This window comes from Syngnathoides biaculeatus, chromosome 2, assembly GCF_019802595.1.
Source record: "Syngnathoides biaculeatus isolate LvHL_M chromosome 2, ASM1980259v1, whole genome shotgun sequence".
Classification (NCBI taxonomy): Eukaryota; Metazoa; Chordata; class Actinopteri; order Syngnathiformes; family Syngnathidae; genus Syngnathoides; species Syngnathoides biaculeatus.
This window is the reverse complement of record NC_084641.1, coordinates 1,240,697-1,264,979: the sequence shown is the minus strand read 5'-3', so window position 1 is coordinate 1,264,979 and position 24,283 is coordinate 1,240,697. Positions and strand designations below refer to the sequence as shown.

The following is a 24,283-nucleotide window of genomic DNA, read 5'->3' as shown; positions in this document are numbered from 1 at the left end:
TTTGGAGATTAGACTGTGTTTTAGTGAAAGCAATGTTGTACTTTTTGGACTTTCCTCCAAAAGGAATGTTTGGCACAAACTAGTCATTGTCATAAGAATAAGACAACATAAGAAGACAGGGTTCGCACGCGGCCCTAAAAGTCCCTAAAAATCCCTACATTTTCAAAGGTGCATTTAGGGGCTCCTAAAAGTCCTTAAAATCCGCGAAAACCGGTCAAGCCCCTAAAAAGGCCTTAAATTAAAAATAATCAAAGGGAGGACCTCTACCGCCAAAATTCTCCCTAAAAAATAATCTTTTATTTTAAAAAAAAATAGCGATCCGTCTGGCGTCCAAATAAGCCGGAAATTGTCAACGGAAGTCACCGTGTTGTCAACTAGTCACCATTTTGTCGATATTCCATTGTTCGTTTCCGTGAGTAGGCATTTCACTTTGTCTTCGTTACGACGTAGCGTAGTTCTTTCATCGATCCAACATGTATCTTGGGGAAGTGCATTTTTCAAGAAGCTTGGGTTGAAAGTAAGGAGTTTGGGAGCTGGGTTCGTCGAGATCCGAAAGATCGGTACATGTTTTACTGCCGTCTGTGCAAGCAGAGTTACCAGCTTGAAAAGATGGGCGTCAAAGCGCTGGAGTCCCACCGGAAAAACAGGAGACACGCTGATTTGGCAAAGACTTTCTCATCTTCCGATGGTATGAATCTGTTTCTAAAATATCAAGAGGCAGTGGTATTGGCAGTGCATGCGCACCTACAGTTGTCCAGTCATCAACTTCAACCAGCCAGTAGTCAGGCTTTATGAACGCGGTTCAATACACAAAGACAGACTCGTTAAAGGCAGAGATCGTGTGGACTTTAAAAGTGATCTTCAGCCATTACAGTTACAAATCTTGTGAAAATAATTCGAAAGTGTTTGCAGTCATGTTCCCAGACAGTGACATTGCAAAAAAATACCACTGTGGGGACAGGAAGACTTCGTACCTGGCTACATTTGGCATCGCTGCCCACTTTTCATCTCTACTGCCTCAAATCCAAAAAAGCCAGAATAGAGACTGACATATCAACGCTTATTGAGAAGGCTGACAGGCTGTGTGAGGAGGTAGAAGAAAAGAGGAATCTGAGGTTTATCAGCGAGGCCAATGCACTCAGAGGCAGAGCAAAGGACAAGAGAGCCACTTTGGCACCTCTGCAGCAACAAATAGAGGAGGCACTGGGTAGATTCAAGGAGCTAGAGTAGGGGTGCTGAGACAGACATCAGTAGAAGACATTTGTGTATATAGTTGCAATTGTAGTTAGAATCTGTTTTTCTGTAGACTGTTATGTGAACACGTTGACAATGGTCATATCAATGAGAACTACTACAAGGGGCGACCGGTGATCACTGTCACAGGTACTGAGGTACAGGAACATTTGATGAACCAAGAATGGTTGATGGCACCATTGGGTGAGTCTTTTTTTCCTTACTCTTGATTTCTCACGATGGCCCTAAATTTTTTGTGTCAGCCCTAATTTTTTTCCGTGTCGGCCCTAAATTTTTCATGTCAGCCCCTAAGAATGCCCCTAAAAAGCCCTTAAATTTTTTGGGTCAGACTGAGTATGAACCCTGGAAGAAGAAGAAGAAGATTTATACTGTGAAGAATGCTGGTGGCAGCATCCCCCTTTAGGGATGTTTTTCACCTGGAGCTGTGGATGAGTTATGAACACTTCAAAATAGGGACAAAAAAGGACATAACAGTACATGGGAAAGCCTACCAGAATGTCTGAAATATCGTTGGGATTATAAAAGGGAGATAAAATGGGAGGCAGGTGTGTCGGCTGACACCCATTTAACATGAATCTGCAACAACAGTGTCTGTACGTACAAGTACATTGTTTACTATGTTCCCTCCCTAAAACATTTTTTAATTCCAAAATTCAGTTGTGGTGTACAGTGTATAGGCAACATTAATAGTGGGAAAGTTTTATACTGACGGTGTCACAAAAACTTGGCATTCAAACAGGGATGTGTAGAGTTTTTACATCCACTGTAAACATTTGGAATTAAAAAGTTACATTTTAAAAGAGATAATTGTAAGATTAAAATTAATCATTTTTTTAGAATATAGTTCTGAAAATATATTTTTTTTCAAGAAATTGTAGTAATACGATAGTTTATGTATATATATATATATATATATATATATATATATATATATATATATATATATATATATATTATTTGTGTATGTATGTATATAAACATTTTTAAAAACATTTTAGCAAAGAGCTGTAATTTTATGAGGATAAAGTCTTTTTTTCTTCAAGAAATAACGTTTTAACAAATATGTATTTTGTCAGGATGAACAGTTGTGATATCAGGTTGTATTTTTCCAAGATGGATTTTCCAAGATGGATTTGGCAGTAACATAATGACAAAAATAATGCACATTTTCTTCATGCCTGGCTGAAAACAGAATTCCAATAACAATTTTATAATGCAGTTTTAGATAACTAAAAATGAATGTCATTCATGCAGGTATGTCAGAATTATGTGATATGTGACAAATATATTATATTTTTTAACTGGCCAAAAGTTATGGGAGGGAAACGTAATTAGTTTACCATGTTGTTTAGTTGCCACACGGCTCCCCATGTGTTAGCCACAGTTTATTACACAGTATTTTGCAGACCCCCAAACCCCAGTTTGAGAACCACTTCCCAAGGGAACAAAATACAATTGGAAAAAATAAGAAAAATAATTAATACAATGTATTTTGTCCCAGACCTGAACGTTGATGTTTTAATAAAGGATGAACAAATGATGACTTTTTTTAAGTTAACTTTTATGTTCTCAATGAACTCCATAAATTAGTAGTGCAATTGGGATGCATTTTTTAAAGCTTTATAAAATAAAAATATGCTAAGGCAACCTAAAAAAAAAACAAAAAACAAACACTTGGGCAAGGATGGAAACGGGGAACAGGTTTTGGGTGTTGGTGTTTGTCAGTCGTACAGTATTCCCACAAGCGAGCAAGCTGGAACAATGCCTGAGCACCAAATTAACCAGCCAGTATGTTTTACATGAAGGCATGTTTCCCTTCAAATTTGCAAGTTAACCATCCCAAATATCCATCCATTTTCTTAGCCGCTTATCCTCACAACAGTCACCGGGAGTGCTGGAGCCTATCCCAGCGGTCAACGGGCAGGAGGCGGGGTAAACCCTGAACTGGTTGCCAGCCAATCGCAGGGCACATGGAGACAAACAGCCGCACTCACAATCACACCAAGGGGCAATTTAGAGTGTCAAATTAATGTCGCATGATTTTGGGATATGGGAGGAGACCGGAGTGCCCAGAGAAAAGCCACGCAGGGACAGGGAGAACATGCAGAGTCCACACAGGTGGGGCCGGGATCAAACCCGGGTCCTCAAACTGTGAGGCCAATGCTTTACCAGCTGATCCACTGTGCCGCCCCTTCGCAAGTCATCGTAGTCAATATTCCTGTTTCCAATCTGGACTATTTTGTTTCTGTCTCTTATAATTGAATTCCCTTGGAGGAGTTGGAATTGGACAAACATCTATCTATGCAAGTGACAAATAGTGACAGGCAGAACATTTAAGTGTTCTTCCACTAGAAAGCAGACATTATAAAAAAATAATAATAATAATCCACCTGTTGCTATTCATAAGGCAGAATTGTTTATAATTCAATGCAAATATAAAAAGCTCTGTGGTCCTTGTCATTATTTCAGCCATGTATGCTTTTTGTGACATTTGTTTGGTGGTGATCTTTTCTTCTCTCAGAACTGTGAGGCCAATGCTTTCCACCTAATCCACTGTGCCGCCCCATCCCAAATATCCCCAAGGCATTTTATTTGCCTAACTGTTAATATAGTCTGGCATAATATTGTATAATATCCTACAAAGTAACATTGGCATAGAAAATCTTTACAGAGGCTGCAACGTATTTCATTGTCAGCTACGCTTAGTATTTCCATTTTAAACATGATACAGTTTGATGATTTTGTTTGGCGTAAAGATACCAAGTGCAGAATTCAGATCATCGCCCGTCCAAATAGCCCTTTTGCCAATTTATTAGATAAATAGTTTATGTCATGATCCTGCCGCTCCAGCCTGGGCTGGGCGGGTGTCCGCGGTTGCGCTGATTGGAAGGTGCACACCTGCGCCTCATGCAGCCTGATCATGCTATGGATTTATATGACCGCGATGACAACTGGCCGGCGCCAGTTCGTATGATCTTCATGTCCCATTCGTGTGCTCCGGTATCCCTGATTGAACCTGTGTGTACCGACCTTCGTCCGTTCTCCGACCAACCTTGTAAGCCTGACTCCTTTGATACTTCTGCCTGCGTTGATTGTTCTCCCGTGTACCGACTCCTGCTGCACCGGACTGCCCGCTCGATCCCCTACCTCTGCATATAATAAACGTGTCTCTTCTTGAACTACCTTGCGTCTTCCGAGTTCCTGCATTTGGGTCCTACTCTCGTTTCCGATGGGACGTGACAGTTTAATGAGGTTCTAATGTTTGCCTCTTTTCTTTTTCCAACTGACAGGATGACACAGTAAGCATTGCATGCTGAATGAAATAAATACAAATCAATAAGTGTATACAATGCAACATCTGAAACCTTTAATCGCATGGTCCATATCCTCTACAATACAAACCATATCAATCACACTGATTATAAAACATTCCAATACTGGAAAAAACAAACGAGCAGGTGTGTTGAGATCAAACAAGTGTGATCAGCATGAAATTAATTAAAAGGAGCCTCTGCTAAACATTCGGAAGTACCAACATAAAAGCAATGAACTCCCTTTGCTTTTCTTTCTCTCTATGTTCTAAAAGTAGCAATACCGTAAACGGCTGCAGCTCATTCAGAATGCTGCAGCTTGGGTTCTGACCAGAGCAAAGAGGTCAGAGTGTATAACGCCAATTCTAAAGTCCTTACATAGGCTTCCAGTCATTGCTACTGGTCTATAAATCAGTAAATGATTTAGGTCCTGAATACATGAAAGAACCCAGTAGAGCTCTGAGATCGACTGACTCAGGTCAAATAGTGGAGTGCAGAGTCCAGAGCAAACATGGTGAAGCAGAATTTAGCTATTCTGCTGCACACAAATAGAATAAGTTGCCAACAGAGGTGACATCAGTGTTGTTTTTAAATCCAGTTTAAAAAACTCTTTTTTTTTCTCATGCGTTTTAGATGACTTCCACTTGTCAATATTTCTTGCACTGTATGCTGTTTTAATTGTACTTTTATTTTCAAATGTTTTTATTTCGTTGTATTTGAATGCTTCTAATCATGTAAGCACCTTGAGTTACAATGTGTATGAAATGCGCTACACAAATAAATTTGTTTTGCTTTGCTTAATGTTAATTGACTTCCAGTCTATTCAGTGGCACCCTGGAATGACTACTGTCGTATTACTTGTATATGGCACAACTAACTTTTCTTATTCTAGTTCAAAAAAAGGACGGTAGTACTGATTTAAGGTGTTTAATTTCATAACTCATATCAGTAGAAGGCAGTTTTGGTCTGCGCAGGTAAAGTTGCGAGAGAATGGGAGAGATCGTGTGGAGCAAACCATTTTGGGAGCAATAGCGCCTGCTCCATTTTCATTATCCAAATCTCACGTTTCAACCATGCCTGTATAGTTTTACAGTGTAAAAGAGGTGTTGAATTCATTTTTATCATGGGCCATATTGTAGTGACCATTTCCCTCAGACGGCCATTATGACTTTATTTTCTTTCGGCTTCCCTTGACGGGTCGCCACAGCGTGTCATCTTTTTCCATCTAAGCCCATCTCGTGCATCTTCCTCTTTAACACCCACTGTCCTCATGTCCTCTCTCACAACATCCACCAACCTTTTCTTTGGTCTTCCTCTCGCCCCTTTGCCTGGCAGCTCCATCTTCAGCAACCTTCTACCAACATACTCACTCTCTCGCCTCTGAACATTTCCAAACAAATCGAAGTCTGCTCTCTCTAACCTTGTCTTCAAAGCATCCAACTTTGGCTGTCCCTCAAATGAGCTCATTTCTAATCCTTTCCAACCTGTTCACACCAAGCGAGAACTTCAGCATCTTCATTTCTGCCACCTCCAGTTCTGCTTCCTGTTGTTTCTTCAGGGCCACCGTCTCTCATCCGTACATCATGGCCGGCCTCACCAGTGTTTTGTAAACTTTGCCCTTCATCCTGACGGAGACTCTTCTGTCACATAGAACACCAGAAACCTTCCACCAACTGTTCCACCCCACCTGGACCCGTTTCTTCACTTCCTTACAACACTCCCCATTGCTTTGTAGTATGACTGAAACCATGAAAATCTTTTGCCTCATAATATTTACACTTGAAATTTATGAATTACTTTTGGAATGGGAATTCAAGGCGAATGGGGTTTTCAACTATTAATGATTTTTGGGCACACAAAAATACTCACGATATTCCAATGTCATCATTCATCATGACAGTTTGAAATTTTGGTGCAGATTTGAACAAAAATCAATGACGTTTATACACATGATTTGACTTCGCGTCCACATAAAACACATGCGGCGGTCCAGATCTGGTCCCAGGGCCTTGAGTTGGAGCCCTGGGTTGTATACAATTATAGGTTGTATAAGTACATCAGTATGAAAAATATAGTAAATTATTACATTTATTTAATAGACAAGATGACATTGCTTATTTGACCGGTATAACGCGTTAATGAGGTTGGCCTGAACTGCTATCTGTTGACCACGTGATGTCGCTGCATATTTTTGGATCCATTGTGGCAGCCGAAACGCAGGGACGTCGCACTGTCTGATTGGCTCCTCGTGGCCAGGGTCAAAATACTTTGCGCATGCCCAGTCCTTCTTTTAAGGCTAGCGTCTGAAATCTGTCAGTTCAGCGGATCGTCGGAACATATAGTACATGCAAATATACATGACGACACATTACTTTTATTTACTTTGACGTGCAATTTTTTTTTTCAATAGTTGGCAAAACTTGATTTTCTACGAGTGTGACTAAAAGAAGCAAAAAAGAATGACGAGCAGCTCGAAGCGGAAAGAAGAAAGTCATTTGCTGAATGGGAGTGTAAAACATTCCACATGGAGCAAAGCGTTCAACAGTAACGCCGTTTGGGAGGAGAAGGTCAGTGGCCAGCGGTTATAGTTTTAAGACACGCCATGGTGTCATGTTTAATTTGGGTCATAACATCTGGTCTGTTGTCCGTTGTGTCAGAGAAGGATACCAATTTTGTGGTCATTGATCATCGATTTCAGGGAAATTGGCCGAAGTTTTGAACCTGCCGATTTGGATTAAAAGCGATCGCTTAAAAATAGTCTTGATTTTGACACGTGCATCGGTTTCCGTCGAACTGCCACTTAATAACATGCAAATGTGACCAAACGTGAACTTTTACAAGATGTAGTCGTTGCAATAAAATGACAATGTGACGAAAGACTCAATGAAATAACAATTCTATGAGGTGAAACGGGTAAAAAAAAAGGAAGTTCAAATGAGCGCACCCCGTTCTTGTCCTCGTGCTAGGGGTGAACATACGACGAATATGTAACAGAATTTTCATTGGGAAAAAAAACTCCATTCCCATCTGAAACAAAATGTGTAAAAAAAGCAAAAACAAAACAAAAGACCATTAAACTTGATTTAAAACCAGAAGATCAAATATGACAAGAAAATGTTGACATTTTAGGCTGTGGGGATTTACCTGAAAATGTACCCTAACTTTTCTTCTTTTTCTTCTTCTTTTTAATCTTTGCAGGATGAGTTTTTAGATGTGATCTACTGGCTGCGGCAAATAATCGCAGTGATCCTCGGTGTCATTTGGGGGGTTGCCCCACTCAAAGGATTTCTGGGAATAGCCATGTATGGAAGCATTTTTCCCCAGCTTTGACCACAATTGCCTCTACTCATATTTCATATGAACTACTTTTTCTCCTCCCTTCTTAGTTTCTGCATCATCAACGCTGGCCTTCTCTACTTATACTTCAGCAGTTTTCAGCAGATTGACGAGGAAGAGTATGGTGGAACATGGGAGCTTACCAAAGAAGGCTTCATGACATCTTTTGCACTGTTTCTGGTGGGAGAATATTTCATTGAGTTCTGAAAAACACCCCTTTAACTTGTAGCATATGAGCTTGCTTGTATTCATGAAAGCAGATTATTTTGTGTAGTTTAAAAAAAACATGTATTTTAGTCATAAAATACATTAATTCTGGATGGATGACAAGTTTTTCTCTGTACGTAATGAGTAATAATCATTGTATGTCTTTCCCAGGTGGTGTGGATAATATTTTACACAGCTCTCCACTTTGACTGAAAGGATTCCACCGGACGCTTAATGCGAACATTTGTGTCATTAAAGCAGGAAGTTCATGGCTTCTATGGTGCTGACCTGCCTGCTAACAGTATGACTCCTCTAAGCACGGCATTATGGGAAAAGTAGTTTGAAGATGAACTTAAAGAAATCAGTTTGTATTATTGCTCGGCTGCTTTTTTTTTTTTTTAAAAAAAGGTGATTAACCTCACCATTTGTCATCCTTGTGTCCTTGTCATTGTTTGACAAAACACTAAAGAATACAAAAGTACAGTGGCTCTGGTTCGAGTTTTCATGGATCAAATCAAAGCGTTGATTAAAAAATGGACTATGTATGCTTTCTTTTTTTATCTTACGTAGTATCTGCTGGAGAATATGAACTCGAGTTTCCACATGCTGACAGTTCAGCTATTTTTTTATTTTTTTTATTTTTTTGCTGACCCCCATAGGTAGGCTGGACTTAGGTTAATTCACACCAATTGGATGCATTAATATTATTGACATTGTGAATTTGTGTCATAAGTGTTTAAAAATAAAAAAAGGTCCAAGTTGCAAAACATATACGGTACAGTATTTAAGTTTTAGCCCTTTGAAGAAATCCCCCCACACGTTCTCAAACTTCTCTGCCACATTTTCCACCCCTTCTGAAAATATTATTGTCACGTTCATCAAAGGGGGTTGCGGAGATAGTTTTGGGGTAGTAGGTTGCTCCAGCATGGCGATGTTCCTTTCTACCAATAACTGTCAGAAGCTCAGAGGTCTTGTCCTCCCACAACTCTTGTCTTCTTCCGCATTGAACAAAGCAAATCTCTTTATCGACGTGCTGATGAATTGATCGTGTTCCTCTAAAGGAGAAAATGTAGTTTGCGTGGGAAGTGTATATTTATCTTTTGTAAGACCAGTCCTGGAATGTTTTTTTTTTTTTTTTGCCACACGTCGCATTGCGCCTTTGCAAATTGTTGGGTATATTTTAATGGTGTTAATCGTCTTCTGGATATGAATTTAGCCACAGTCTCAGCTGTACAGCGGTCGAGTGACTTATCTGCGCCAGTGCGTTTGTTTTTAAGGATGGATGTGGTTTTTTTATACTTATATAACTTAGACTCATCGTTCCTGTACTGTACAGTAAGTACGTCACAATCTATTCATTCAACGCGGAGGAAACTGTCCACAGCTGTAAGCTAAACTCGCCCTGTGAGCAACCTCGGCAAACTGTTTGTATATGTAATTGTCATTTATTAATGACTAGTTAAGAGGGTAGAAATACTTTAATGTAGCCTCCAGATCAGAGTTTTACCTCCCTGTAAATTCTGTTTCATGACTTTGTCAAACCCAAATCTATGAACTTGTCTGGTAGGACGTAATGTTGCGGAGTATTTTAATGTGGTGAACATTTGTTCTCAGTTCCTGCAAAGCTGTAATAACTATTAGCCTAGATATGCAGCTGATGTTTGAAACGATTGTGTTTTCTGATCAAATCTTTTGGGAATCATTAAACACAGGCTTCATTTGGCCTCCATTTTCAAAGTGATTCTCCATTTTGTTTGTAACCTAATTTTATTCTTAATAGATGGGAATTAAAAAGCCTTCCCTGTTAAAGTTTTTTTTTCCCCCAGTGAATTAAAACTGCACAGTCAACCATACAATATTATTTTTATCAGTGCCTGGATTTATTTACAGATGTGGCAAAAAAGTACAAATGAGAAGTACAGATCCTTGTGTTAAGTAAATCTATTGCCTTAAGTCCAAAAAGGCAAAAAGAAACCTTAAGTACATAGGTTGAAAAAAGTCAATTGTATACAGTAGCAGTTTGCTACAAAAACAAAACTAATTGACCTTGTATTGATTTCCAATGTGCTTTTCCTGAAGAAAAATTACTGAAGCGGAATTCAGACAGGATAATCAGGGACTGCTTGAGCAAAATAAAATATGGTAAAATGTCTCATGATAACTGGAAAAATAAAGTTGGGTTTTTTTCAGATTTGGCACAAAAATGTTCAAATGCCAGAAACCTGTGGATTTAGATTGGCACAAGACAACAAATTTGGGACAAATTGGAAAATGGATGGATGAATTGAACAATGAGCAGTATGATGTACAAACAATCCAATTCACTTACAACAGATTAATACAATACATTAGAGGAAAATAAATTATCAAATCAATTTAAACAAAAACTATATAGACTCAGTTTTCATTTATTTCTGAATGTGTATCAAGAAGTAATTTACCTTTCTGATTATTAATTGAGATTAAGATTTTAAATTCTGGACTTGATTTTCAGAAGTTTTTAATGTGAATGTGATATTTACCCAACTAAGTTAATAATTTTAGTAATTTAAAACAATCTTTCGACTCTTCAAATGTAATGATATTTTTCTTTCCAATTGTAATTTAGTTTTACATAAAATGTGCTTTATTCACTGGTATATTTTGTTGGAACTTGGCTGTGACGTCACCACCGAACAGATAAACGCCGTGACGTCGAATCCAAGATGGCGGGATCCCGAGCCACGATGAAATTCTGGAAGCCGGGTAAGTTGGTAATTATTAGTGTATTGGACATAGTTTGGATTATATATGGCTTCGAACTCAACAGCATATCAACAACTTTACAAGTCGGTCAATCTTTGCGGGCTTTTAAGCGTCAAAATGGAAACTGCGCGATATCTGCAGCCAGATCTGGGGGAAGTCGTCTTTCAAATTAAAACAGTGGGGCGCAAAGTGTAAGAGGGAGTTTTGTACGTCTCGCCTTTGGTCATGGATTGCCTGACGAGCATTTGTTTGTCGGTCTTTCGTGTGTGCAGGGTCCGAAGCGCCCGGGATCGCCGAGGAACGTGAACTCAACACCGAGATCACAGGCTCCACCGTCGTTTTCAATCCTTTTATTTCCCTTTCCATCGAGAAGCAGAGACAGAAGCTCCCCGTTTTCAAGGTGGCCCGACACCTTCCAACATTCTCTTTCCGGCTCCAGCCTTTGTTTCTCATGTGGCCAAATGGTTGTCTTTCCAGCACAGGAACAACATCCTGTATTTGGTGGAGAGCTTTCAGACTGTCGTCATCGTTGGGGAAACTGGATGCGGGAAGACGACGCAGATCCCCCAGGTTTGTGCAACATTTACACACAGCAGCAGTCGTTCCAAACAATGCTTTACTTGACCTTTGAGCCAATTTTGAATGAGCAGGCACCTTGCATTTTGATGCTCTGCGCAGTGGTGGGAAGTCGTATTTTCCAGGTATTTTGACTTGCACACTTATGTTTCTGTTGACTTTTTATTGCTACTCCAGGGGTGTCAAACACATTTTTGTCATGGGTCACATAAAACCATAAAAATCTTTCATCGCTTCATTTGCATTCATTCACAAAAGAAATTTAGGAAGTAGTTTTGAAATCAGAAATCAAGGTTAATGGGTTTTTCATCAATTGTTGATGTTTGGTAATAAAAAAGATTGCAATATCTGCATATCTTTATATGTTATAATTTATGACATGACAATTTGAAATTTTGGTACAGATTTGAACAAGTATCATGGAAGCTGACACGCATAACTTGCCTTCGCGGGCTACATAAAATCATGTGGCGGGCTGGATCTGGCCCCCAGGCCTTGAGTTTGACACTTGTGCTCTACTCCCTACATTTGAAAACAGATATCTGTACTTTGTACTCATTTTTATTTTTGGTCAAAAGAGGCATTTACTTTTTTCAACCTTCATGGATGGTCACACATGGTAAATTGTAGAATGCTGTTTCTTTCTCCAAGATGAAAAATACGATGCAAATGTATAAAATAGAATGGCTAAAATGACTTTTCCTTAAGTACAAGAGTTGAATCAAAGTATCGGCACTTCTCCTTAAGTATAGCGTGTGAGTACTTTTTCCACCCGATGACCTTCACTCGACCCTTTCTCTGTGCTGTGGGCTGGTTTGTGTCGCGTCAGCTCTGCCGCAACTTTGATGTGAGTGCCCCGCTCATCTCGCAGCTATCGTTTTTAATTGATCTCCCCTCAGTACTTGCTGGAGGCCGGCTGGGCGGCGGAGGGGAGGGTGATTGGCGTGACCCAGCCTCGACGCGTGGCCGCTATCTCTGTAAGAGCTCTGGGGAAGTCCTGCAATTGTCTTTTTCTCATTTCACTCAAGTAAAATCAGTTGAACCGTTCAAGGACGTAGCTGCTTCAAGCACTTTTTCCTCTACCATGATGGCAGGTAGCAGGCCGTGTTGCGGAGGAGAGAGGCGCCCGGTTAGGGCACGAGGTGGGCTACACCATTCGATTTGACGACTGCTCTGATCTTCACGCTACAAGGATCAAGGTATCCATAAACACGTGGTAGTCTTTTTCTTTTTAGGGCCCAATTGATGACTTTGCTGATAATGACCTTTTACAAACAAACAAAATGAGCATTTTTTTCCTCCTGCTGATATATATTTTTTTAAATTTAGTTTTTTAATTTTTTTTTCATGCTTTTAAACATGAAAACTACTGTAAAGACAAAGATAATTGCCAAATATTAGAATCAGCAAATCCATATTGGTCCGATTCTAATATACATAATCTGCACATTCATCTATTTTCCTCTCTGTCTGTGTGCTTCAGTTCCTTACAGATGGAATATTAATCCGGGAGATGATGGCTGATCCGTTGTTGAAAAAATACAGGTAGAGCCATTCAGCTGCAAATCTCGTCTCGCTTTGTGGCTGCTGGCAGTGCTGATGTTTTCTATTTGATGTCCTCCTCAGTGTGTTGATGCTGGATGAAGCACACGAGAGAACATTGTACACAGACATCGCCATTGGTCTGCTGAAGAAGGTACCGCAACCTTGCAATTTTACTCCGGTGGGGCAAATTGTAGTTACAGTTGCACTGGGGGGACAATTTTAATCATGTTTCTGTGTGTACGTTGGTTTTCAATTCATAGTTTGGTTCATGTTGGGTACTGTAAGGGAAGAAAATGCAAAAATGCTTATCCTTTACCAAATATCTTTTCTTTTTGGGAAAATAAAACATCAATCGTTGATTTTAGGAAATGAAAACTGCAGCCAAGTGTAACGCTCTCAATCTAAACGGTCTGAAAGATTATGCTTTAAAACAAAAATAATGGCATTTGTTAGTGCGTTGACTCTATCTGAAGAGCTTGGAAAGAGGCTGTTCATATTCCACTGTGTTTACCAACTAGGTTGTGTGGCGAGAATGCCAGGCAGTTACATTTCTTGTCTTTTTCTTAATGTTTTCCACGTGGGAACCCTAATAATCACCCCATCACGTTACATAAATGCCCCTGCATAATGGCTTACAAAAATTGCGGCAAGCTTTCACTGCTCATAGGCCTTGAGTTTACTTCAAGTCGAAAGCTTTCTCCTATTTCATTTTGATAAGCTTTCTAGCGAATAATCATCTCCCCCCTCCCCATCAGATCCAGAAGAAGCGTCAAGACCTGCGGCTGATTGTGGCCTCTGCAACTCTGGATGCCAAGGTACCTGCGTCATTAAGATGAAGAGATATGCTGAATTGGTGAAAAAAAAATGCAAGTCCTTGTCGTGTTAGATTGCGGTGTAGTGACAAACGCGATACAGTGAGTGTAGTCTTCAATGTCAGATGAAATGGCAGTCTAGTCCCCACATGCGGATTACGCAGTCCAATTGGGTTGGCAGAGCGAGTTGTGGGTTCAATCCCCAGCTTTCGGTTGACCATGTGCTATTGATAGTGAGTCCCGCAATTCTCAATTATGTTATCAGTTTTATTTTCCTATGGTGACTTTTTATCAATCTTTGTGTGGCTGGATGAATCAAGTGACAGTGTAAGAGCCATGTGCTTTAGAAGATAAATATACGACAATGTGACAAAAAACATTATTTTTGATAAAATATTTCAGACATTTAATCAAATGGAAACTTTCAGATGTCATTGTGGTAGGGCTAATATGATTTCAAAACGCATCTTGCCAGTAATTAACAAGGGTTGAAATCTAATATCTACACGTGTTATGCCACCTGGTATATTTGCTATAAATTCCCATGTAAAAGAACATTGTGATTACAAGTAGAATATTGCCTGCAGATTTTCTTTGATTTAATGAGTACAACATTGGGGGAACAACCAGTGAACCAGCTACCTCAGGACTTGTGTTGAATCATTTTTAAATGGATTATTATTTTCTTTTTGATGTAGTTTCCCTAAATTTGTCAAGAATAGGATCGTCAATAGCACCTGGTAAAACCCAGATTATAATCCTCTACCCAATGATAGATCCTTTAATTTCTACCACCTCAAACATAAAGTAGTCCTGCTGTCCTTCATTCCATCTATGTGGATTATGTCATTCACAATCTTTTTTTCCTGTGAGGTGAAACAGGAAGTTATTTTGTCTTGCTAACGATACAATTCCTCTTCCCCAAAGAAATTCCATGAGTTCTTCAACTTGAACGAATCTGGAGATCCCAACAAGGATACGTGCGGCATCCTAACTGTGGAGGGCCGCACCTTCCCGGTGGATATTTTCTACACTGTCAGGTAATGAAATATACAATGTACCATCTTCAGATTTGACTCTTTCCACTTAAGTCCCTCTGCTTGGTCTGCAGCCCTGTACCCGACTATTTGAAGGCTGCAGTGGAGACTGTGATGAAAATACACGAGACAGAGGATGCTGGAGATGTTCTGGTGTTCCTTACCGGACAGGTTTGAGGCTTATGTTTTCGATTCCAATTTTCATTAGTGCCTCGCTTTTTTGCTTAGATAATTGTTTTTTAGTGGGGGTGGGAGGGCTTGAGTAAATAAATAAAAAAATAAAATGGAAAAAATTGGCTGTTTATTTCTGTTGCCACTTAAAACTCGAAAACAAAATATAAAACCAGGAAAATGATTGTGTATTTGTTTACAAGAGGACTGTAGCATAATGCTAACACGCAATGCAAAACCCCATAGATGGGCTACCAGAACTAGAATCAGACGAAGTAACAATACTCATCAGCAACCAGAGAAGTTCTGCAAATAGAAAGACTCTAAATACTGTGGTGCTTTAGATTCTTTTGTCCTCTACAACAAGCATCTAATATTATTGGTATAAGTCTTTTGTGTGTTTTGTCTACTATTTTACTCGGCTGTGGCTCAGTTAGTCCTCTCTGTTCATGGTGCCGCCGGAGCTTGCTCGTCAGACTCCGTGTCATTCCCGTCTGAAGAACCATCCGCGGCTGCCGGCCCGGAGCTCCCGGGGGTCTTTGTTTACACACTTATGTCGCGCGTAGGCCTCTGAGTAGTCAGACTCCGTGTCATTCCGCCCGAAGAACCATCTGAATATTCAACATTAACTACAGCCACAGGTTCAAATGTGTATGAAAGTATTCCTCCGTCTTCCCGATCAACCGATACCGCTATTTCTTCATCAGATGTGGATAAATCCGAGAAATCAGCACTGGGCATAATGGTGTCCTATGTAAGCGTTTCGAATGGCACAGTACACGTCACATATGCCCACGTACATCATGTGACTCGCGAAAATGGCAGCGCATCTGAAAATTCGTTATTGTTGACAAAAATCTTCTCAAAACACTATTAAATGAGAGAGGATTTGGCATCACATTGTCAAAATGGGTACATATTACATGACCTATTGGATACACTGTTCATGCAAAGCACTGGATTTCCCCTTTAATACAGCCAATTGCTCCATGATAGGGGTTGGATCAGTAACTCTTATTTTTACACGGCGGTCTGATCTGACGGTCGGTGTTCGACTGTATCGCGTAGTGTGTGGCAACAGGGCGGCGCTGTCCAACTATTTACTTGTTTTGCAGAATGTGAAATTTACGCTCATTCTCTCGGTGAAACGTTTTTTTATGGTCATGCTCTGGAAATGCTTCCCCAGGAAGAGGTGGAGAAGGTGGTGTCCCTTTTACAGGACCAGGCCAGGTCCATGTCACGACAGGGGATGAAGAAACACCTGAGAATTTTGCCAATGTATTCCGGTTTACCTTACGCCGAGCAGATGAAGGTCTTTGAGCGGGTGGCTGTTACAGTTCGCAAAGTAAATATGCTGCAAAGGCCTACATTTTTATCACTGCATTAGTGAGTTTTTGGATGGTCGGCATGATTATTATTATTTTTGTCTAAAGCTACGTAATCGACTTCTGTTCTCCTTCGTGCAGGGGTGGCACACGGCCAAACTATCCAGTCCAAAGTATGCATCAGGGAATTTACTTTTTCACTGATGCAGTTGTCTTGTCCAACTTTTTACACAAAGTCCCACCTAAAAAATACTTCATACAGTGCACATAAACACACACCTTCCTTCAAACAACCCAAATATGAATTTATAATATAGGACATGAATCTGTAATAATATCAATGGTGTCCATAGTCTAATTGTAGTAGTATTATACTTATGAATCAATTTTTCATAATCTCTTGCTTCTTCTAGGTGGTGGTGGCCACTAACATAGCTGAGACATCCATCACCATCAATGGCATAGTTTTTGTCATCGACTGTGCTTTTGTCAAACTCCGTGCGTATAATCCCAGCACGGCCATTGAGTCACTGGTGGTAACGCCCATCTCCAAAGCTTCGGCAAGCCAGCGAGCAGGGAGAGCCGGCCGGAACCGACCAGGGAAATGCTTCAGACTCTACACAGGTGTGTGTGCGCGTCTTTACAGGAAAAGAACAATGGACCTTTCCGACTGGCGATCTTTGCTCCGCTCCCTTTAGCTACAGTTGCCATGCCCCACAATCTTCCAAAATGGAGACTGAACATAGGTTTGAACAAGATTCTCTATTGCGTACTCCAGATAATATTGGGGTATGTTTTTTGCCAAATGCGTCAGACTTGTCCAAGAGAGATCTACAGAGAGGTCTCAAATATTTCACACAAGGATATGTACACGGAATTAAGATTTTGGACGGAGCAGGACGCAATGTCAGCGTTACAACGAAACATTGGTGATCGATGCAAAAAAGTTTGACGATTCACAAACTTCATATTCAAATCCAACAGGATAAAATAGTGGAATTGTTCTGTGCATGTAAAGCAGGGTGAGTACTTTTTACTTGGAGATATCAAAAGTAATATCATTGTAGTATTTATAAGTGAGTGGGTGCACTCATTTGACTTGGCTCGTAATCGTGCCCTGTCTTAAAATTCCGATGCGATACAGATAGGCAAATAGACATTTCTTTTGCATGACATCGCGCATTTACGTATCACTAACCTGACTCTTCAGCATAAAACATTACACACTTCATTCAGCAAGTCAGTGATACACTAACAAAGTGAAAGTTGTTCTCCTGCAATTCAATCAAACTCAGAGAAGATACTTCTCCCTCACTTACCTTTGAACATACAGCCTTGTATTTGTTGATATTGTCCACATTTAGTTGTACGTGCGCTCTTCCGCGAGCCTTAATCCATCGTAGACACTTCCTCAACTGTGTTTTAGGCTTTGGAAAATGAATCAACAGGGCTCCTTGTAACCTAGCAGGATATCTTTCATCAGAATTGCATGGTCCCCAAGCGCATCTGAGCACCATTTTGTTCGTAACATTAACTTTTCCAAGCGCACGCTCCTGACAACCTGCATTGCTTGTGGGACATGACGACAAGAGGGACGGGTCAAGCCAGGGGTGAAAACAATGCGGCTATCTGATTGGCTATTATTGTATGAATGATTGACAGGTCGGAAAGGTCCATTGTACATCATCTCCTGTGAGTTTGTTTTGTGCACTGTTAGCTTTTCTTTTCATCAGAGGAGGACTTTGAGAAACTGCCTCAGTCTACTGTGCCAGAGATGCAGCGCACCAACTTGGCCCCAGTTATCTTGCAACTCAAAGCTTTGGGCATTGACAATGTTCTGCGGTTCAGCTTCCTTTCTGTGAGTAGCTTGCTTTCCATCCACGTATGGGGTTCCAACAAGAAGAGAATTAAATGCTAACGCTCTACTATTATTATTTTTCATATTTAAAGAGCCTTAATACAGTGGTGCCTTGAGATCCGAGGGCATGACTTCAGAGTTTTTTCTGTGCGCGCTTCAGATCCCTCCATTGCGGCAACACACAACAACATCCGATCGCCATCATTTCACGTTGCTTTCATTGCAGTCCTTGGACGTTTCAGTTAGTGGTGCTAATGCACCATTGAAGTGGTTTGCTAACCGCCAATAAACGTAATACAGAAAGAACAAGGAGAACAACACATTGGGTACCACCCCGTTTTGTTGTTTGTATTGGGGTTAGCAAAATATTTTGGCTTATTTTTGGCATTTTTTTATTTTTCTATTTTTTATTACTATTTTCTTATTAAAGTTTTCATTTTATTGATTTTTTTAAATGGAATAATATTGAGTACTGTTTTTCTGATTAAAAAAAAAAACAGCAGCAAAGTTAAAACATTTTGTCTCAAGGCACCACTGTACTGTATAGCAGTTTCTCATTTTTTGAGATCCCACAATTTGGGTAAACAAGCTGTCCCGCACGCATTCTCACTTTTCAGCAACTTGGAGTCGCCCATTAAGCAAACTCAAAATGTGCACTGAATGACATGAGTGGAGATTCTAACCTACAACCTTTGGCTTAGAATAATTGTGATTATATATTTGAAATTCTCTGAACACATACAGATGTTCTTTTTCTATGTTGATTGTGAAATATAGGTTTATTTGTTAATAGCATAATACCATGTCTTTTAAGGCCATAAGTGATGTTAAGTTAGGTATCAATATGTAGCTTGCAACTGTTGTGAGTGGCTGCAAAAGCTTGAAAACCTGAAAGTGGTTGACCTTTTTAAATTGGAAAATTTATGATGTCTTTATTTTTTTAACTCATCCCACAGCCTCCTCCAGCTCAGAGTATGGTTCAGGCTCTTGAGCTTCTTTATGCTCTCGGAGGTAAGAAACTTGGGAGGTGCGTGGCGTGTTTTGAATTTCGTGAAAGGAAGAACATGAAGCTATCTGGAGTCATTTCACTCTTTGTGTGCAGGCTTGGACAATTATGGACGTTTGACCGATCCCATGGGCGTGCGGATGGCGGAATTCCCACTTAGTCCCATGTTTGCCAAGATGCTATTGGAGTCGGGAAACTTTGGCTGCTCCAAAGAGATTGTCACCATTGCGGCAATGATGCAGATTCAGAATATCTTCGTAGTACCTCCCAATCAGAAGAAAGCAGCTGTGAGGATAATTACAAGGGTGCCATTTGTTAAAGTCACGAAGTACTTTCAGGAATCGACGCTATTTTGTCACTTCAACCTACAGGCCCGTGAACACAGGAAATTTGCTGTTGCCGAAGGAGATCACCTCACCATGCTGAATGTGTATGAAGCTTACATGAAGGTACAGTGAGCCTACATTTCCTGCAGGTCAGGATGTTTTGAGAGTTTTTTGTCTATTTTTTTCCGTGTTTTTAATGTGCAGCACCAGAAGAGCTCCAAGTGGTGTCAGGAGCATTTTCTCAACTACAAAGGTCTGCAGCGCGCTGTGACCGTACGAGAGCAGCTGCGGCGTCTCATGGCCAAGTTCAAGGTGGTGTGGACTTCCAGCGAAGGTACAGCAAGTTGATTGGCTCTACTGTGTTTTGTATGCAGTATTTTCAAGCACATATTTTCACAAATGTGTGGCAATTCGCTCCATCATTGACAATTGTTTGCTTTCTTGCAGGGGATCCTGATGTCATCCTGAGGTGCATTGTGTCTGGGTTTTTTGCTAATGCAGCACGCATTCACCACTCTGGTTCCTATCGGTAAAACCCTTTTTTTTTGTCTGTCTTGAATCTATTTCTAATTGTCCAGCATTAGTCCAAAATATCTAACTCAGGCTTTAATAAAGAGGAAAAAAGCACCATAGATTCAAGCAGAATGATAAAAATATCATCAAAAGATAATTTAAAGAAGCTAACTAGTTTTCTGAAATGTAGTTAAAGCTAAAGTCACATAAGCAATGTAGCATATTCGTGTGTTGTTGTTTTAAATGGCGTGGTGTAGCGAGCCCCTTGTGGGTCTCTTCGAGCTCGCTCTCTCCCAAGCAGTTAAGTAATGTATGGAAAAACTCAGTTGGGGCACTGTGCTGAGTTAATAATTATCTTGTGTAAATATAAATTTACTTTTGTATGAAATCTGGTCTCATTTAGTGGAACACAAAGTTATTAAATCTTTTTTTTTTTTGGGGGGGGGGGGGGCAACATTTGGATACACATAAATTGTACCTTTTGCCATATAGTGGAAGAGCATTTAAATGTTCTGCCTGTCGGTGGCTTAGATAGATCCACAGATACATTATTTGTAGTAAATGAATACTTTTCATACCCGAATGACTGATGTAGTATATGAACCCTTAAATATATTTTTCCCCCTCTACCAGGACTTTACGAGACGATCGTGAGCTTCACATCCACCCCAACTCTGTACTGTACGGAGAAAAACCACCAAAATGGTTAGGATGTTTTTGTTGTCTTCAAAAGGATGACATCTGCTATTATTTTTTTTCTACAGTTTCTTGAGAATATACTCACCTCACGATTGCAAAAATGCAAATCTTACCCAGCGGATTTCATTTCTAGCAATTTCTTTTTTACTGTATTCAAAAAAATATATTCTAAATTTTAAGCAACACAAAAAGGCTCGTTTTAAGAGGCCTTATTTGAAGACTTGCAATGATTCTTAAAGTTTACGAGAACTAAGATACATTCACAGGGTAATATTTGGAGTCTTTGCAGTGAAGTTCCAATAGTATGTATTTCTGGTCACACTCACGTATGGAACCACAGGGTTGTCTTCAATGAAGTGTTGCAGACAAGCAAGTACTTCATGCGAGATGTGACTGCAGTGGAGTCGTCCTGGCTGGTTGAGTTGGCCCCTCACTTCTACAAGCAGGCTAAAGTAAGTCAAGGGAGAAAAATCTCTTGCTTTCCTTCCAAAAAGCGTAATTACAGGGGCACTTCTACTTATCAAATTAATTTGTTACGGAAGTTGTTTCGTAATGTGAATTTTTCGTAAGTAGAAGCGCTTTTTACATCAGTAATGAAAGTCCTCCGGATTTTTACATTTTCATGAAAATTGCTCTGGAAAATTTAGATAAAATTGCCTAAAATTAATCTGGATATTAGTTGACAACATTGAACGAACATGCGTTTGAGTTTGTTTTGCTTTCACGAGCATAACCATGTTGAGGTAACTAACACTAGTAACAGTAACACGCCTCTCCTCGCATTCCCTCAAGACGTCGCTTATTTTGTGTGGTCTTGACATTAATTTACATGTTCATTTCATAAATGTTGTTAACTAAACAAGCCTGCCCAAAACAACCGGTATTCACCCGGAAACAGGAAATGCAAGTTAACCGTATTGACCAAGTTCGGGAGCGTATACGAAAGCGCATGTTCAGAACTGCTTCACATAATTTAGGTCCAAAGTCATCAACATCATGAGCCATGTCAAAGGAAAACTCAGTTACACCAGGGGTTCTCATTGCGTCGATTGCGAGGCACTGTGACGGTGTAAACAAAAAAAACATTAGACTATCATCCACCTCGCTGGATTCAGGTGTGGCCAATACGTCGAGCATGTGCACATAAAGATATGTTCTAGCAACCCGGCCTCCTATTTACGGCAGTCCTGTAGTGCACCCCCCCACCCCCCCCACAACAATACGTCACGATTGGCGACAGGAATGTTTGAATGTATCGCTAGCTTTTTGCCACGAACGCCGATTATGTTGGACTAAATTTCCAGCATCATCAAAACATTGTGGGAATAGACCGTTCGTGTTTATTCCTTGACAGGCCAGTGGATTTAACTTTTCTTCAGATAAAGTTTGTCAGATCAAGAATTTTTATTGATGAAAAATTTTAAATACCGTTTTATGTCATGTTCTACTAATATCAGTTTTAAATTTTTGTTTCTATTTTATTTATGGATTTGTTTATTTTATTTTTAATTTACAGTTATGTTATATTAATCCAGTAAGTTATTTTAATGCCATCCCTCATCACACCCGCTATTTTATCTGAGCACACCCATACATTTTTTAAATGAGAGTGACTGCGTGTGTGTATGTATATTATATCTGTAGTAATTACTATTAACATTTAAGTCTCAAACTTATGTTGCGTTGTACTGATACACTCGACCACATTGCTCACTATCTTAGATATAGATATATGGCACCACAGCCATCCATTTTTTCAAAAATTTCTCGGACCCACTCGTGCTTGCATTCGTATTTTCAGGAATTTTCACGAAAATCCACTTTCATCTCTATTACATCCAAATAGCCTAATCTGTTCGTTACTAGAGACGTTTGTAAGTAGAGGTTCCACTGTATATTGTAAATTACAATGAGTTGTAATTGTATCAGCTCAGATGAGACCCTGAGCAGGATAAATGGTTCATCCTTGATGGATAGAATTTAAAAATTTCTCATCAGATTGTTGTGTGGCTTGTTCTGTCGATTTCATCCATTTTGAAGGCAAAACCTCGGTGGAGCTCTGCTACTCTGTCGTTTTCATCACTTATTAACAAAATGACTTCTGTCTCTGTCCTTTGTCTTTCAGCACGATTCACTTGGCAGCAAGCAGTCCCGTATTCAGTAAAGTCGTTCATCATTTCGCCCTCTCACTGTATATAAATACGTCATATTTATTGATCATGTCCATGTGTACAAGTGCATTTGCTTTTTGGTAGAAACTTTAAAATTCGGTCCATGTGGGCGCGATTGTTAATGAATGTGAGACAAAGTCATACTTGTACATAGTCAGAGAAGGCTCAGGTCCGGGGAATTCTTGCAGTCATACCTGGTTTGAGGCTGTATTATTTTTGTAGAATTCTTTGATTGCTGGATGACAAATGCCTGGGGAAAAAAATGAAACGAGGATATTTTGACACTTGTTTTCTTTTTTAATTCATTTGCCCTGTCATAACCTAGGTGCCTTTAGGAATGTAACTGATAACTTCAGCTCCCGTTTATTTTTAGGTTCTTAAATTAGTCCTGTGACGACACTGTGAAGAGACCTTTTGTGTAAACATCCTACTTGAAGTCCAGATTGTGCAGCCTTTTCACCGTTCAGTGCCAATTTCCTTCCATCAGCCTGCTTCTCATTTCATTCCTCAATGAATTGTGCAATTACACATAAATATTGTACACGGAAAGCTGTGAAAACCAGACAATGTGACATGTTAACGTTGCGTCGTTAAATGACGTTAAATGCACTTGGATGTCGCCTAAAGCCTCAAAAGAACTAGCATTTATAATATATATCTGTTCCATTTTTTTTTGTTCGCTGCCAGAATGTCCACAGATCTTCAATCGTTCTAATTTTCCATCTACCTTAGAAATACGGTACTATAGTTCAATAAGTAGGCTTGCCATATTGTGACTTAGTACCTACAAATACTAATGTTGTGCAGGTTTCCCTAGATTTCAGCCAAAACATCAGCAAACCATCTATTAAACATTTGTCATTATATTACAAGAATAGCTGTTAATCAAGAGCATTCAGTAATTTAGACAGACGTGCATGATTTCTTGTACCACTGATGTAGATCTATAAAACTAATCGCAGCTCACGAAAGCACAAAATACAGTAGCTGGGCAAACCTACCGTTGCATGTTTAAAGTGGTCTGAGGCATGTTCATAAAGTTATTGCCAACATAAGTACTTGGCAGCTTCTTTTTCTTCCTCACATCCTGGAATAAAATCTCATCACTGCACCATCCGTGGATGAAGTATCAATTCTCTTTCACGGTTAGAGTGATGGCCTCACAGTTCTGAGGCCGGGGTTCAAATCCCGGGTCCGTTTGTGTGGAGTTTGCATGTTCTCTCCGTGCCTGCGTGGATTTCCTTTGGTCACCCCGGTTTCCTCCCTCATCCCAAAAACATGCGTTAATGGGAGACTAAATTGCCCTTAGGTGTGATTGGGAATGCGACTTGTCTATCTGTATGAGCCCTGCGATTGGCTAGCAACCAGTTCAGGGTGTACCCCGCCTCCTG

The 24,283-nt window shown here is 39.9% G+C and overlaps 2 protein-coding genes across 2 annotated transcripts; both read left to right on the top strand.

The window, feature by feature from the left end:
• The first annotated feature begins 4,219 nt into the window (after positions 1-4,219).
• Positions 4,220-8,651, top strand: rab5if (RAB5 interacting factor). The gene is made up of 5 exons (XM_061807516.1): positions 4,220-4,309; positions 6,976-7,132; positions 7,764-7,867; positions 7,952-8,081; positions 8,280-8,651. Exons 2-5 carry the CDS (start codon positions 7,025-7,027, stop codon positions 8,319-8,321), a joined length of 384 nt encoding a protein of 127 aa, XP_061663500.1. The 5' UTR covers positions 4,220-4,309; positions 6,976-7,024; the 3' UTR covers positions 8,322-8,651.
• Positions 8,652-10,773: 2,122 nt separating this feature from the next.
• Positions 10,774-24,003, top strand: dhx35 (DEAH-box helicase 35). The gene is made up of 21 exons (XM_061811811.1): positions 10,774-10,853; positions 11,126-11,253; positions 11,331-11,423; positions 12,329-12,406; positions 12,524-12,628; positions 12,913-12,974; positions 13,056-13,125; positions 13,730-13,789; positions 14,714-14,826; positions 14,898-14,994; positions 16,181-16,339; positions 16,733-16,943; positions 18,053-18,177; positions 19,134-19,188; positions 19,280-19,470; positions 19,555-19,632; positions 19,714-19,843; positions 19,957-20,038; positions 20,656-20,727; positions 21,062-21,173; positions 22,847-24,003. Exons 1-21 carry the CDS (start codon positions 10,814-10,816, stop codon positions 22,883-22,885), a joined length of 2,100 nt encoding a protein of 699 aa, XP_061667795.1. The 5' UTR covers positions 10,774-10,813; the 3' UTR covers positions 22,886-24,003.
• Positions 24,004-24,283: the final 280 nt, after the last annotated feature.